The sequence below is a fragment of the Lampris incognitus genome, chromosome 5 (assembly GCF_029633865.1).
Source record: "Lampris incognitus isolate fLamInc1 chromosome 5, fLamInc1.hap2, whole genome shotgun sequence".
NCBI lineage: Eukaryota > Metazoa > Chordata > Actinopteri > Lampriformes > Lampridae > Lampris > Lampris incognitus.
This window is the reverse complement of record NC_079215.1, coordinates 54,846,505-54,864,097: the sequence shown is the minus strand read 5'-3', so window position 1 is coordinate 54,864,097 and position 17,593 is coordinate 54,846,505. Positions and strand designations below refer to the sequence as shown.

The window sequence follows — 17,593 nt, the reverse complement described above, 5'->3', positions numbered from 1 at the left end:
CAGGTAAAAAGAATGTCCCCCTGGTGAAACTCCTCGCTGTCAGGTGAAAAGAATGTCCCCCTGGTGAAACTCCTCGCTGTCAGGTGAAAAGAATGTCCCCCTGGTGAAACTCCTCGCTGTCAGGTGAAAAGAATGTCCCCCTGGTGAAACTCCTCGCTGTCAGGTGAAAAGAATGTCCGCCTGGTGAAACTCCTCGCTGTCAGGTAAAAAGAATGTCCCCCTGGTGAAACTCCTCGCTGTCAGGTGAAAAGAATGTCCCCCTGGTGAAACTCCTCGCTGTCAGGTAAAAAGAATGTCCCCCTGGTGAAACTCCTCGCTGTCAAGTGAAAAGAATGTGCCCCTGGTGAAACTCCTCACTGTCAGGTGAAAAGAAGCGGCTGGCGACTGCACATGTATCAGAGGAGGCATGCGGTAGTCTGCGGCCCTCCTCGGATCGGCAGAGGGGGTTGGAGCAGTGACTGGGATGGCTCGGAAGAGTAGGGTAATTGGCCGGATACAACTGGGGAGAAAAAGGGTGTGGGGGAGAGGGAGTGGAAGCAAAAGCACTTCCTTGTTAAAAAGATCCCCATTCCCCCTCGGGTAGCTGGCGCATTTGTTTTACATAAGAGTGAAAGATGTAGTGGTGTTTTTGAAAAAACAGCTGTTTGCAAGATACACAGCCATGAGGTAATGCATCTAATTGTGGCTGAGTATCTCTCATCTTTATGCGGTAAGTCATTTTGTCAGATTTTACAAGGGATCTGACCTAGAAACAAGCACTTAGAATCGTACAGCTGACGCTTATAGCAATATAAACCATGTCCCAATCTTGTCGCTGATGGTCTCATTTGCGTATGTCGGTCACGTCCAGCTCTACAACTCCACTATATCCATCACCACTGCAACTCACTCCACTCTGACCGACTGCCTCGCTGAAATTAAACCATGGACACAAGCCAACTTCCTCAAGCTAAATTGTTATAAATCTGACATGACCGTCATCGGTCCCGACTCACTTCCTAAAACCATTCACAGCTTCTGCCTCACCATCACTAACTCCACCCTGTCTCCCTCCCCACGCATCCGCAACCTCGGAATCATTGTCGACAGCAACCTCTCCTTTGAACGCCATGTCAATCAAATCACCAGTACTGCCTTTTTCCACCTAAAAACGTAGCTCGTCTCCACCCATCACTCTCCTTCTCTGCTGCCGAAACTGTGATCCAAGCCTTCATCACATCCAGAACTGACGATTGCAACAGCATTCTTTACGGCTCATCAAACAAACAAACTCCAGTATATCCAAAACTCTGCTGCTCGCTTGCTCACCCACTGCCACTCCCGGGTCCACATCACCCCTGTCCTCCAGAACCTCCACTGGCTCCCTGTTGTCACAATAGATCAAATTCAAAGTCCTTCTCCTCACTCATAAAGCCCCCCATCACCAAGCCCACTCATACCTCACTGACCTGGCTCCACTTCTGTACCATTTCCTGCAGCCCTCGCTCCTCCAATGCCAACCTCCTGTCTCCACCACACAGGGGGGAAAAAAAGCACCAGTCCTGGGAGGACAGAGCCTTCTCCATAGCTGCCCCCTCCATCTGGAACCCTCTCCCCAAACACATCAGAGACTGCACCCATCTGTCAATGTTCTAATCATTACTCAAAACTTACCTTTTCAGAATTGCTTTTTTTTGGGGTCCCCCCCCCCCTTTCTCCCCAACCGTATCCGGCCAACTACCCCACTCTTCCGAGCCTTCCCGGTTGCTGCTCCACCCCTTCTGCTGATCTGGGGAGGGCTGCAGATTACTACACGTCTCCTCCGATACATGTGGAGTCGCCAGCCGCTTCTTTTCACCTGACAGTGGGGAGTTTCACCAGGGGGACGTAGCGCGTGAGAGGATCACGCTATTCCCCCACGCCATTCCATTTGAAAGCCACTTTACTTTTTGTCATTTGTTCTCTGAATTTAAGCCATCCTATTGTATAGGAGCAGTGGGCCGCTGCAGCACCCGGGGACCAACTCCAGTTCTTCTTTCCATCGCCTTAGGAGTATTACCCCTAACATGCATGTCTTTTTGATGGTGGGAGGGAACCCACGCAGACACGGGGAGAACATGCAAACTCCATACAGAAAGCGCCTGGGACGGCCTGGGGTTCGAACCCAGGACCTTCTTGCTGTGAGGCAAGAGTGCTAATCGCTGGGCCACCATGCTGCAAAATTGTAAAATTATTATGTTTCCTAACCCTGTGACCAGCGCAATAACCACAGTGGCCCACCTGGAACCTTCCCGGTTCTCCCCATTAGCCACCCTGGCATTGTGCCACACACACAAAACTGCACACACAAGTACACAGCAGAGATCCCATAGGGGAGGAGCCAGCCTTTGGTTTGCTTATATACCTCAGTTGAATAACAAGTAGTTTGTCTCTTCTTGCAGTACTAACAAACATCCATCAAGGAGCAACACCTACCCCTCCTTCTACTTTGCTTTTTACTCCTCTAAGCCTTTCTAAACTTCATCCATCCATCTCCAACCCAGCTCTCTGACACTTCAGCCTTCATCGCCACTGTCTTGTTCCTCCCTTCCATCCAAAAAGTACCTTTCTGCTTTCTCTCCCCTTTTCTTATGATGTGCTGCTGTGACACAAAGTGCACCGCTAACAACCCCTGATGAGGAACAGGGCAATGAGAGGGCATTCTGAAATACTGGGCCTGGAGACGCAATGGAACAAACAAGAGTACTTCAGCTCCTGCTTAAAGATGCTTTCAACCGGCAGCAGCTTTTTCTCCAAACGGAGTTGACACCGGGGGGAGTTACACAACAGGCAGATAGATACCCAGGTAAAGAGACAAGCAGCGGGTGAGACAGTGAGAGCAAGAGAGAAGAAGAAGAGCTTTTCCAAAACAAGGCCACCAGTGAGTGGGAGTGATGTGTTTGTGAAAGGAGAAGAAAACACATAATAGACAGCAGGAGAACAGTTTGTGTAACTACAGGAAAACAGACAACAGGGCTTGTTGTTTCCCCCACTGTTTAAGGGACCATATATAATGTGAGGTCAAAGGTCAACGAGGAGCCTTTTCAACAGACCTACCAGAAACACAATCAACTTTATTGGCCAAGTGTGCTCACACATACGAGGAATCCGACTCCGGTTTACAGCAGCTTCCAGTACTGACATATACTACAGAAATTATATTTTAAATGTTGTTGACCAACCAACAGCATCATTGAGAACCAAATTCTTCAAATACTCAGTTCCACCCAAAACAAAAGGAATTCACCACAAAATAATGAATAATTTCTATCCTTCCAGAGAATTTTTAAGATTAAGATTTGGCTTTGAGAATATTCATTCATTCATTTGTTCATCATCAGCCACTCCTCTGGGGTCTGGTCGCGGTGGCAGCAAGCTAAGTAGGGCAACTCCAGACGTCCCCTCTCCCCAGCAACACCCTCCAGCTCCTCCTGGGGGATCCCAAGGTGTTCCCAGGCCAGACTGGACATGTGGTCCTTCCAGCGAGTTCTGGGTCTACCCCGGGGTCTCCTTCCAGTTGGCCCTGTCCGGAAAACCTCCAAAGGAAGGCATCCAGGAGGCATCCTAATCAGATGCCTGAACCACCTCAACTGGCTCCTTTCGATGCAAAGGAGCAGCGGCTCTACCCCGAGCTCCCTCTGGATGTTTGAGCTCCTCAACCTATCTCTAAGGCTGAACCCAGACACCCTACGGAGGAAACTCATTTCAGCCGCTTGTATCCGCGAACTCACCCTTTCGGTCACTACCCGGAGCTCATAACCATAGGTGAGGGTTGGAATGAAGACTGACTGGTAATTTGAGAGTTTTGCCTTTCGGCTCAGCTCCCTCTTCACCACAATGGTTCCAGTACAATGTGTGCATTACTGCTGATGCTGCACCAATCCGCCTGTCAATCTCCCGCTCCATTCTACCCTGCCTTTCAGAATAATGAATGTGTTTTCTGTAATGGTGATATTGAAACAACAGAGCATCTATTTGTTTCACGCCCTCACACCCAACTGTTCCAGAAACAATTTATAGAATGGTTAAGTAGAAAAGCCACAACAATGCAAATTATAGATCATAATAGTATTACTTATTTATCACCCTGTGATGGCCTGGCAGCCTGTGCAGGGTGTCTCCCCACCTGCTGCCCAATGACTGCTGGAATAGGCTCCAGCATCCCTGCGACCCTGAGAGCAGGATAAGTGGTTCAGATAATGGATGGGTGAAATAGCATTAATTTTGGGGTGTTATTAGAACATAAATGACTGGACCTGCTGAACGTTTTATTTATTTTAGCCACATTTTTTATTCATACGGCTAAATTTATCAAGACTCCACCCATCTTCATGTGCTGCTAGAATGAAACTCAACTCTATATTAAAGTCCCTGAAATTGATGAAACCATAATGTGCCAAAGATCTCTATGGATTACTAGACAATGATCTGACCCACGTAATATCTTAAAAACTAACAATCGTTTAAGTCAATCCTTATTGACGATTCAGTTATTTTATGGTTATGTTACGCTTTATTCAATTTAATTGATTTATTTTTTGCCTTTTTGTATGGTTTGTGTACATGTTTTACATCTCTTGTGGTGTCTGCTCATTGTTTACTAGAGGATGAAAAGTTTTATTTTTTTTTATAAACATTTTATTGGCATTTTAGGAAAACAAACATTTTAGGAAAACATAAAACAATGCATGAACAAATTGTTCCATTATTGAACCTGTCCAACCACCCCCCCCACCACTTAGTCTTTTGAGCTCCTTATCTTAGATCAAGGAAATATGACAATAATAACAAAAATACATTACTGTTAAGAATAATAACAACAATAATAAATGAGTTACATTGGATGAAAAGTTTTCAATTGTAATGTTTGCCTTATTGTTGTAAATTTATCGTTTGAAAAAAGTACATACTATATCCTTCACCCACCAAAACAAACAAACAAACAAACAAACAAACAAACAAACAAACAAACAAACAAACAAACAAACAAACACTACATACATAAATACAAATTTCTGGTAGAAAGTAATACCATGTGTGGACAGTACCGGTAAGACTCAATAGGACTCAATATGATTTTAGGGAGAGCAATACAAACACACTGCTGCTCAGTGTCCCTACACTTTACTGCATGTGTGATATCGTCAAGGTTCAGCGTTTTCGGTTTTTGACGATTTTCACTGAAAAATATCCAGATTTTTTAAAAGGAGCAGATCGGTTTAAACACCGATAAATTCCCGGACTTTTTTTTTGAAAAATAAAAAGTGAAAATGCTGAGCCAAGGATATCTTAAAAAGAGTATATAAGTACTTTTTTGTGAAAAAATTTGAAGATGTACTTTCCATTGTGACGTGAGAAAGCTATACTGTAACATCAGTGTTTGCTGCCTTGAACTAACATTTTAATAAAGAAATTTGCACCAGCAGAGAAGCTTCAGACATTCTTCTCCTCTGATCAAAAACTTTAATTTACTTAGAGGCATATTATCCTTCTATATTATCCTTCTATAGATGTGTATAGAAATATCTACATACCTACAGTATGGTTCATGAGCCACCTGTACCCCATACGTTACAAACCAGTGTATGTGTGTGTGTCTGTGTGTGTGTGTTTCTTACCACATAGCGTGCATGTATGTAGGGGGCAGGCGTGGACTGCTGACTGGTGTACAGTTGTATGACCTCATTATCCTTTCAGCCAATAGGAAATTGCGGAACAGGCTGGCCACCAGCAGGTCCTGACGAAACAACTTTTGGAATAAATCTGAGAGAGAGAGAGAGAGAGAGAGAGAGAGAGAGAGAGAGAGAGAGAGAGAGAGAGAGAGAGAGAGAGAGAGAGAGAGAGAGAGAGACAGAGAGGGACAGAGAGAGACAGAGAGACAGGAGAGAGAGAGAGAGAGAGAGAGAGAGAGAGAGAGAGAGAGAGAGAGAGAGAGAGAGAGAGAGAAAAACCAAGACATTTGACCTGGAACTACATAAGATTAAGTTCAAACTAGGTGGAGGAAAAAAAGGAAAATGGACACGTTAGAAAGTATCTGAGAAAAACAAGGAAATTGTGTGTTTTCACTGGATACAGTGCACATAAGTACTGTACTGATGTTGCGGTAGATTAAAGTGATGGTTGGTGTTGACATTTAATTCACTCATTAATGTATTCACTAATTCACTTTAATGATGCCAGGCGAATTCCCTGACAATCCATACCTTCTAATAACTGCTAGGTCTGAGACAGAAGGTCTGCTAGGTCTGAGAGAGAAGGTCTGCTAGGTCTGAGAGAGATGGTCTGCTAGGTCTACTAGGTCTGAGACAGAATGTCTGCTAGGTCTGAGACAGAATGTCTGCTAGGTCTGAGAGAGAAGGTCTGCTAGGTCTGAGACAGAATGTCTGCTAGGTCTGAGAGAGAAGGTCTGCTAGGTCTGAGAGAGAAGGTCTGCTAGGTCTGAGACAGAAGGTCTGCTAGGTCTGAGACAGAAGGTCTGCTAGGTCTGAGAGAGAAGGTCTGCTAGGTCTGAGACAGAAGGTCTGCTAGGTCTGAGACAGAATGTCTGCTAGGTCTGAGAGAGAAGGTCTGCTAGGTCTGAGAGAGAAGGTCTGCTAGGTCTGAGACAGAAGGTCTGCTAGGTCTGAGAGAGAAGGTCTGCTTGGTATGAGAGAGAAGGTCTGCTAGGTCTGAGAGAGAAGGTCTGCTTGGTATGAGAGAGTTGTCTGACTGTGTGTCTGACACAGTGACACAGGTAAACAATTAAAGTGGTGATGCAGGTCTGAAATAGGTACATCCAAAATCTGTGTGTGTGTGTGTATAAATGCCGCACGTCACATGCACACACACATATGTGTGTGCTGTCTCTCTCTCTCTCTATATATATATATATCTTTTTTTAAGCAGCTGGATATCACAGTAGGTAAGAACATCTGCTTTCCTGCCAGAGATCAGGGGTTCAAACCCCTGTTGGGATGTGTATCCGGAAAGAATCCGTGGCTTAGACTCTTAAGACTCCTAATGCTATACAAGCCAACTAGCTCAGACCTAGACTTGATGGAATGCTACTGTAACAGCAGACCCAAGGAGAGGAGCTATATGAAGTGTTTGTGGGAACTGTGGACCAGTAGGAGACCTACTTCCACACTGACTCAGAAACAGCTGGTGGCTCAATGGTTGAGCATCAATAGAAAGAAGCTACTGTCACAACTTGAGATGGAGAGGTTCCAACAGGATGACCACACAGTTCATGATAATGGGAGCACTAGGGGCTGTGATCCCCCCCAAAACTGGGAGCGTGGCTCCAGCAGATTCCAGGAACAACATCTGAGGTCTCTGTCCAGAAGAGTGTGGTCCTAGGAACAGCTAAGATACTGTGCAGAACCCTCGAACTCTCAGGCCTCTGGTAGAGGACCTGAGCTTGAAGAAGACACACACCACCCGAAAAAGGGCGAGAGGGAGATTTTGTTTTACTACCGTTATTAGGGCATTCATGACTGCTGCATCTTAGTAGTTGTCCCCAGCTGCATATCTACTGTAGATGCACTGCCACTACTGTAACTTCTTACTGCACAGTGCTACAAACACATGAACGATTAGTCGACAATTATGCACACTGCATATATATATGAATATATTTAATAATGTGTGTATGTGTGGAGGGGGGGAGGGTTGTTGGATTAGGTGTTAAAATTATAAGGATTCTCCAGTGAGGGGTACTTAATTAACAGCGGTGCCCAAGGGGCATACATGGATTATACAGCCATCAGTGTTGTCACATTGCTATTCTTACTGGGATTCAGCGAGCCTCGGGGGAGTCTGTGTTTATCTCTATGTCTGGGCATGTTTGTGTGTGTGTGTTTTGTGAGTGTATTTAATGCAAAGGACTTACAGGTAAACCATTTGAGAAATGAACAGTATACATCACATGCAAGGAAGAGACAGATATATACAGTTGTGTTGAAAATAATAGCAGTCCAACATCACTAAGCAGATCAATCACTGTTTTTGGTAGAAATTATATTTCTACATGGAAAATAACTTACTAGTAGCTGTAATAGAGTAATAGAAAACCAACAGACCCAACAGTCATGACATGCATGCTGCTGATTCTGTGTAATTGAATCATTAATTGAAAGGGGCGTGTTCAAAATAATAGCAGTGTGGAGTTCAATCAGGGAGGTCATTCAGCTGTGAAAAAACAGGTGTCAAACAGGTGGCCCTTATTTAAGGACAAAGGCAGCAAATGTTGTACATGCTGGTTCTAGTGCATTTCTCTCTGAAAATCTGAGTAAAATGGGTCGTTCCCGACATTGCTCAGAAGAACAGCGTACTTTGATTAAAAAGTTGATTGGAGAGAGGAAAACATATAAAGAAGTGCAGAAAATTATAGGCTGCTCAGCTAAAATGATCGCAAATGCTTTAAAATGGCAACCAAAACCTGAAAGACGTGGAAGAAAATAGAAAACTACCATTCTTATGGATCGAAGAATGGCCAAAATAGCAAAGACTCAGCCAATGATCAGCACCAGGGAGATCAAAGAAGGTCTAAAGTTACCTGTGAGTACTGTAACAACTAGAAGACGCCTATGTGAAGCCAAGCTTTCGGCAAGAAGCCCCCGCAAAGTCCCATTGTTGAAAAAACGACATGTGCTGAAGAGGTTACAATTTGCCAAAGAACACATTGACTGGCCTAAAGAGAAATGGCGCAACATTTTGTGGACTGCTGAAAGCAAGATTGTTCTTTTTGGGGTCTAGGGGCCACAGACAGTTTGTCAGACGACCCCCAAACACTGAATGCAAGCCAGAGTACACTGTGAAGATAGTGAAGCATGGTGGCGCAAGCATCATGATATGGGGATGTTTCTCATACTATGGTGTCGGGCCTATTTATCGCATAACAGGGATCATGGATCAGTTTAAATACATCAAAATACTTGAAGAAGTCAAGTTGCCTTATGCCGAAGAGGAAATGCCCTTGAAATGGGTGTTTCAAGAGACAATGACCCCAAACACACCGCAGCAGAAATCGAGACTCATCAGACCAAGCAACGTTTTTCCAATCTTCTATTGTCCAATTTTGGTGAGCCTGTGCGAATTGTAGCCTCAGTTTCCTGTTCTTAGCTGACAGGAGTGGCACCCGGTGTGGTCTTCTGCTGCTGTAGCCCATCTGCCTCAAGGTTCGACGTGTTGTGCATTCAGAGATGCCCTTCTGCATACCTCGGTTGTAATGAGTGGTTATTTGAGTTACTGTTGCCTTTCTGTCAGCTCGAACCAGTCTGGCCATTCTCCTCTGACCTCTGGCATCAACAAGGCATTTTCGCCCACAGAACTGCCGCTCACTGGATATTTTCTCTTTTTCAGACCATTCTCTGTAAACCCTAGAGATGGTTGTGCATGAAAATCCCAGTAGATCAGCAGTTTCTGAAATACTCAGACCAGCCTGTCTGGCACCAACAACCATGCCCCGTTCAAAGTCACTTAAATCACCTTTCTTCCCCATTCTGATGCTCGGTTTGAACTGCAGCAGATCGTCTTGACCATGTCTACATGCCTAAATGCATTGAGTTGCTGCCATGTGACTGGCTGATTAGAAATTTGCGTTAACGAGCAGTTGGACAGGTGTGCCTAATAAAGTGGCCGGTGAGTGTATATATATATATACACACACACATATATATATAATAAATATTTTGTGTGTGTTGGTTGTCACAACCTGGGCAACCTGAGTCAGTAAAGGTAGAAAATGTGTGTCGGGCGCCCGGGTAGTGTAGCGGTCTATTCTGTTGCTTACCAACACGGGGGTCGGCGGTTCGAATCCCCGTGTTACCTCCGGCTTGGTCGGGCGTCCTATAGACACAGTTGGCCGTGTCTGTGGGTGGGAAGTCGGATGTGGGTATTTGTCCTGGTCGCTGCACTAGCGCCTCCTCTGGTTGGTCGGGGTGCCCCCCGGACCGGCAGAGAGAGAGTGGAGCAGTGACCGGGACAGCTCAAAAAAAAAAAAAAAAAGAGCGGGGTAATTGCCAAGATTCAACTGGGGGGAAAAAGAGAGAAAATTGAAAAGAAAAAAAAGGGGGGGGGGGATGTGTGTTTGTGTGTGTTGGTTATTATAACCTGGGAAACTTGAGTCAGTAAAGGTATAATCTTTTTTTTTTGGATCCCCCCCTCTTTTTCTCCCAATTGTATTTGGCCAAGTACCCCACTCTTCCGAGCTGTCCCGGACACTGCTCCACCGCCTCTGCCGATTCGGGGAGGGCTGCAGATTACCACATGCCTCCTCTGATACACGTGGAGTCGCCAGCCACCCCTTTTCACCTGACAGTGAGGAGTTTCGCCAGGGGGACGTAGTGCGTGGGTGGATCATGCTATTCCCCCCAGTCCCCCCCCCCGAACAGTTGCCACGACCGACCAGAGGAGGCGCTAGTGCAGCAACCTGGACACATACCCACATCTGGCTTCCCTCCCGCAGACACGGCCAATTGTGTCTGTAGGGACACCCAACCAAGCCGGAGGTAACATGGGGATTCGAACCGGTGATCCCCGTGTTGGTAGGCAACAGAAGGTCCTCACTTCTTTAAGGGTCTATTTTAGTGTAAGGATTGGGGTTAGAATTAGGATTAGGTTAAGGTAAGGGTTAAGTTTAGGCATGTAGTTCTGAAGTTTAAATGTAATGTTATGGGCTAGGGAATGATAGTAGTCAATGCGGGTCCTCACAATTTCACCTGTCCTCACAAGTGCTATATAAGATTGATTTATTATTATTATTACAGAAGAACAAAAGTGTGTGTGTGTGTGTGTACAACCTCACCTCTGGGAAGCACGTTCCAGGCAATGGTGTCGGTGATGGCTGTGAAGATCCAGTTAAGTTCTCCCAGGGGAGTGCGTCTGTCGTTGAGTCTGCCCGGGATCCTACACAGCAATGCAGAATGCAGATGGCTCTGTGTCAGCAGTACCCGGCGCCTGGCATACAGTCAACTTACAGCACAAAATCACAACGACTCAGCCATGTTGGCTTACCATATCTTGAAAGATGTTTGCATTTTGCGTGTGTTTGCACTGCTGACCGGAGTGACTTCCAGAAAGGGCAACACCACTTTGTGTCAAATATTTTGGTTTATGTATAATTATTAAAAGCTGAGCATCAGAGGAAATAATTAAACCAAAGGAAGAAATGGTAGCATTTCTTATTGGAACAAGACAGTGGTATGAGGGGCAAAAACAGGGGGAAAGGGTTCAGAGGAACATTCTGCTACTCTACCCCCCCCCTTTTCTCCCAATTGTACTTGGCCAATTACCCCGCTCTTCCAAGCCGTCCCCGATCTCTGCTCCACCCCCTCTGCTGACCCGGGGAGGGCTGCAGACTACCACGTGTCTCCTCCTATACATGTGGAGTCACCAGCTGCTTCTTTTCACCTGACAAGTGAGGAGTTTCACCAGGGGGATCGCTAGAGGAGGTGCTAGTGCAGTGACCAGGACACATACCCACATCTGGCTTTTCCCACCTGCAGACATGGCCAATTGTGTCTGTAGGGACGCCCGACCAAGCCGGAGCTAACACAGAGATTCGAACTGGCGATCCCGGTGTTGATAGGCTACGGAATAGACTGCCACGCTACCCGGACACCCCGCAGTTTTGATTGTGACAGAGCACTGCCATATATGACTTGCCAATGGAAGCTGAATGTTTGACTCGGGTCAGGAAAATCAGCTTTAGAGAATGAGATCTCAGTGCCACTCTGCCTCTCAGGTGTTTATTCTTATTTATTTAGAATGTTTTGATGTTTTCAACCTCAAGCATGCCTGAGTAGAATGACTAAGTGCACAGCCATGTGTCCCAACGTGTGCCTAGTAAACCCGTGAATCTAATTTGACTCTGAGGCTCACTCATCTGTAGCTCTCAACATGAGATTTCTGGTACTCCGTGACCGGAGAGTGGAGTGCCACTGAAAGGAGAGTGGAGGTTTCCGTTCCACACCAGGAAGATATGACAGTAATTGCCGTGGTGGCACAGAGGAAATCATCTTTTCCACACTGTATTCTCAGAGTTCTAATCTAAGTTGGAAAGGGGAAATGCTATTGTGAGGCAATAAAAAGATTTACTCCGTTTCCCCTTAATCTCTGATGAAACAAAAAAACAACACAACACAAGAAGAAAAGGGAATTAATGGGCTATGATCACTAAACACAAGACGGAGGAGTGACAAAAAGCTGACACTGAGATGGAGTAGACGACAACTAGGCTAATGGTTAATCTAATTAAACACACTGTTAAGAGTTGTGGTTGACAATGGCAAAATCTAACAAATAAAATAAAAAATACATTTACAGTGGTTTAGATTACTCAGTCAGTGGGAGCAAAAACTGCTAACTGGACTAGAAGGGGAGGAATACAGGCATGCGAATGTATATCTGAGGTGACTGCATAGGTGATGAGGATAATAATGAAATTAGTGATGTGTTGACCTAACACCCCCCCCCCACACACACACACACAAACACACACACTAAGAGATTTTCTTAGTGATTAGAAGGCTAGACATAACTAAAGTGAGGGAGCAGTGGTGTTGCAGCACTGGACCGCAGTCTTTGTTCTTCCTCTGGACAGACCTCTTTAGCTCACAGAGGCCGATACCTCAAATCCCATTTATCTGCCACCTTGTCCTGCCCCCTTTCACTTACTAGAGGTTCCTGGAGCACATATGGCCATTCACATGAAAATATAAACACAAAAAACTGGGTTTGGTGCAAGAGTGAAAGACTGACAAACAGACACATGACGGATAGACAGACAAAGATGGAGATAAAGCGTAATGGATCCCAGTAGGAATATTACTACTACTATTACTACTACTACTACTACTACTGCTGCTGCTACTAACAATAATAATAATAATAATAACTATTTATAAAACACTTTTCTAAAACAATGTTACAAAGTGTTTTACAAGGAAATAAAACCAGACAAGGCAAAACAAGAATAAGCCCAAATAAGTTAGAGTAAAAATAAAAACAGTATAAATACATAAAAAACAAGTCTCAAACATTTGTAAAAGCTTTCATAAAAAGAAAAGTTTCAAGATGAGATTTAAAAGAAACTAGAGACTTGGTTAGTGTTAGTTCGACAGGAAGAGAGTTCCATAGTGTGGGGGCTCTAACAGCAAAAAGCCTGATCACCCTTTGTAACAAACCGAGATCTAGGAATAACCAGCAGGGCTCCATCTGTGGATCTTAATGGTTGAGAGGGTGTATACCAGGTCAATAAATCAGAAATATATGTAGGCGCAAGACCATTTAAAGCCTTAAAAGTGAGCAATAAATTTTTAAAATCAATTCAAAAAATAACAAGGAGCCAGTGCAGGGAGGCAAGCACAGGAGTGATATGGTCATGCATCTTTGTCCCGGTAATGAGCCGAGCAGCGGCATTTTGTACCAACTGCAGATGGTGGAGGGAGCCCTTGCTGATACCAGGAGAATAGATAACAGCATGTGCAAATATTTGCAGATCAGTAATTGATAAAAATTAAAAATTAAAATTAAAAAAAAAAATTAAAAAAATTAACCCAGCCACTGAGGATGCACAAGCCAGTGCATCCTTAGTGCCGGTCCCAAGCCCGGACAAATGGGGAGGGTTGCGTCAGGAAGGGCATCCGGCGTAAAATCTTTGCCAAATCAAATATGCGGATCATAAATAAGACTTACATACCGGATCGGTCGAGGCCCGGGTTACCAACGACCGCCACCGGTACTATTAACCAGCAGGGTGTCGGTGGAAACTATGCTACTGTTGGGCGAAGGAGAAGGAGAGGAGGAAAGCATGTCCAGAGGCAGCTAGAGAGGAGGAAGGGTAGGCATGTGGAGGTGAGAGTTGGAACTTTGAATGTTGGCACTATGACTGGTAAAGGGAGAGAGCTGGCTGACATGATGGAAAGAAGAAAGGTAGGCATACTGTGTGTGCAAGAGACCAGGTGGAAGGGGAGTAAGGCCAGGAGTATCGGAGGTGGGTTCAAACTCTTCTACCATGGTGTGAATGGGAGGAGAAATGGGGTAGGGGTAATTCTGAAGGAAGAGTATGTCAAGGGCGTGCTGGAGGTGAAGAGAGTGTCAGACAGAGTGATGAGTATGAAGCTGGAAATTGAAGGTTTATTGCTGAATGTTATCAGCGCATATGCCCCGCAAGTTGGGTGTGAGATGGATGAAAAAGAAGAATTCTGGAATGAGTTGGACGACATGGTGGAGAGGGTACCCAAGGAGGAGAGAGTGGTGATTGGAGCGGACTTCAATGGACATGTTGGTGAAGGGAACAGAGGTGATGAGGAGGTGATGGGAAAGTATGGAGTCAAGAAGAGAAATGTGGAACGACAGATGGTGGTCGATTTTGTGAAAAGGATGGAAATGGCTGTGGTGAATACATATTTCAAGAAGAGGGAGGAACACAGGGTGACGTACAAGAGTGGAGGAAAGTGCACACAGGTGGACTATATCTTATGTAGAAGGCACCATCTAAAAGGGATTGGAGACTGCAAGGTGGTGACAGGGGAGAGCGTAGCCAGGCAGCATCGGATGGTGGTCTGTAGGATGACTTTGGAGACCAAGAAGAGGAAGCGAGTGAAGACACAGCCGAAGATTAAATGGTGGCAGTTGAAGAAGGAAGACTGTTGTGTGGAGTTCAGGCAGGAGTTAAGACAGGCACTGGGTGGTAGTGAAGAGTTGCCAGATGGCTGGAAAACCACTGCAGAAATAGTGAGGGAGACAGCTAGGAAGGTACTTGGTATGTCATCAGGACAGAGGAAGGAAGACAAGGAGACTTGGTGGTGGAATGAGGAAGTACAGCAAATTATACAGAGGAAAAGGTTGGCAAAGAAGAAGTGGGATAGTCAGAGAGATGAAGAAAGTAGACAGGAGTACAAGGAGATGCAGCGTAAAGCAAAGAGAGAGGTGGCAAAGGCAAAGGAAAAGGCGTATGGTGAGTTGTATGACAGGTTAGACACTAAGGAAGGAGAAAAGGACTTGTACCGATTGGCTAGACAGAGGGACCAAGCTGCAAAGGATGTGCAGCAAGTTAGGGCGATCAAGGATAGAGATGGAAATGTGCTGACAAGCGAGGAGAGTGTGCTAAGAAGGTGGAAGGAATACTTTGAGGGGCTGATGAATGAAGAAAATGAGAGAGAGAGAAGGTTGGATGATGTAGGGATAGTGAATCAGGAAGTTCAGCGGATTAGCAAGGAGGAAGTGAGGGCAGCTATGAAGAGGATGAAGAATGGAAAGGCAGTTGGTCCTGATGACATACCTGTGGAGGCATGGAGATGTTTAGGAGAGATGGCAGTGGAGTTTCTAACTAGATTGTTTAACACAATCCTGGAAAGTGAGAGGATGCCTGAGGAGTGGAGAAGAAGCATACTGGTACCGATTTTCAAGAACAAGGGCGATGTGCAGAACTGTAACAACTACAGAGGTATAAAGTTGATCAGCCACAGCATGAAGATTTGGGAAAGAGTAATAGAAGCTAGGTTAAGAGGAGAGGTGACGATCAGCGAGCAGCAGTATGGTTTCATGCCACGAAAGAGCACTACAGATGCGATGTTTGCTTTGAGAATGTTGATTGAGAAGTATAGAGAAGGCCAGAAAGAGTTGCATTGTGTCTTTGTAGATTTAGAGAAAGCTTATGACAGAGTGCCGAGAGAGGAGGTGTGGTATTGTATGAGGAAGTCAGGAGTTGCAGAGAAGTATGTAGGAGTGGTGCAGGATACGTATGAGGGAAGTGTGACAATGGTGAGGTGTGCGGTTGGAATGACAGATGGGTTCAAGGTGGAGGTGGGATCACATCAAGGATCGGCTCTTAGCCCTTTCTTGTTTGCAATGGTGATGGACAGGTTGACGGAAAAGATCAGGCAGGAGTCTCCGTGGACGATGATGTTCGCGGATGACATTGTGATCTGTAGCGAGAGTAGGGTGCAGGTCGAGGAGAGCCTGGAGAGGTGGAGGTATGCACTAGAGAGAAGAGGAATGAAAGTCAGTAGGAGCAAGACGGAATACCTATGCGTGAATGAGAGAGAGGACAGTGGAATGGTCAGGATGCAAGGAGTGGAGGTGACAAAGGCATCTGAGTTTAAATACTTGGGGTCAACTGTCCAAAGTAACGGGGAGTGCAGTAGAGAGGTGAAAAAGAGAGTGCAGGCAGGTTGGAGTGGGTGGAGAAGTGTGTCAGGAGTGATTTGCGACAGAAGGGTACCAGCAAGAGTTAAAGGGAAAGTTTACAAGATGGTTGTGAGACCAGCTATGTTATATGGTTTGGAGACAGTGGCACTGACGAAAAGACAGGAGGCGGAGCTGGAGGTGGCAGAGTTGAAGATGCTAAGATTTTCACTGGGAGTTACGAAGAAGGACAGGATTAGGAACGATTATATTAGAGGGACCGCTCAGGTTGGACGGTTTGGAGACAAAGCAAGAGAGGCAAGATTGAGATGGCTTGGACATGTGTGGAGGAGAGATGCTGAGTATATTGGGAGAAGGATGCTGAATATGGAGCTGCCAGGGAAGAGGAGAAGAGGAAGGCCAAAGAGGAGGTTTATGGATGTGGTGAGGGAAGACATGCAGGTGGCTGATGTGACAGAGGAAGACGCAGAAGACAGGAAGAAATGGAAACGGATGATCCCCTGTGGCGACCCCTAACGGGAGCAGCCGAAAGTAGTAGTAGTAGTAGTAGTAATTGATAAAAATTACCTAATTTTGGCGATTAGCTTGAGCTGGAGAAAGCATGAATGTGCAACATGTTTGATTTGATTAACAAAACCAAGGTTAGCATCGAATATTACCCCTCGATTCCTAGCAGCCTGCCTAAGACTTCCTGACAGACCACCAAGACTAGTACAAAAAAGGGCTGATGGAGTTTTTGGGACCGGACAGAATGATCCCACACTTATTATTGTTAAATTTGAGAACATTTTTGGACATCCAGGATTTAATATCAGAAAGGCAATTCGTGAGACTTATTATGGTGCTAGGATCTGTGGGTTCTGGTGGCATGTATAGCTGAGTGTCGTCAGCATAAAAATGGTAAAGCATATTGTGATTTTGAATGACCTGGCCGATGGGTAAGATGTATCTAGAAAAGAGAAGAGGGCCAAGAACTGAGCCCGAGGGACACCACAACTCAACTGAGCCATTGAGGAAGTAGAGTTACCAAAACAACAGAAAAAGTTCTGTTGGTGAGGTAAGAGCGTAATAAGCTAAGACCCGAGCCTTTGATGCCAACTGAACTTTCTAAGTGGTGTAAGAGGATATTGTGATCGACTGTATCAAAGGCAGCACTTACGTCTAAAAAAACTAAAATTGAGCAGTCACCTCCATCTGCAGTCAGAAGTAGCCCATTCGTGACCTTAACTAGAGCTGTCTCAGTACTATAAAGTGCTCTAAAACCAGACTGGAAACTGTTAAAAACACTATTAGTGTTCATAAAAATAATCAATTGAGATGAAATTACTCTATCCAGAATCTTCGATAGAAAAGACAATTTGGAGATTGGTCTGTAGCTACTTAAGGATAGGGGATATAAATTAAGTTTATTTAGCAATGGGTGAACAGTGGCATGCTTAAAACT

The 17,593-nt window shown here is 45.2% G+C and overlaps 1 protein-coding gene across 1 annotated transcript in view; it reads right to left on the bottom strand.

Moving 5' to 3' along the window:
• rptor (regulatory associated protein of MTOR, complex 1) overlaps window positions 1-17,593 on the bottom strand; it is a 330,716-nt gene that overhangs the window by 133,927 nt on the left and 179,196 nt on the right. Inside the window, exons 9-10 of the mRNA XM_056279703.1 lie at window positions 10,805-10,905; window positions 5,637-5,781 (exon numbers count right to left, since the gene is read on the bottom strand). Coding sequence (XP_056135678.1) covers window positions 5,637-5,781; window positions 10,805-10,905 — 246 coding nt within the window. The remainder of the gene's footprint in view (window positions 1-5,636; window positions 5,782-10,804; window positions 10,906-17,593) is intronic.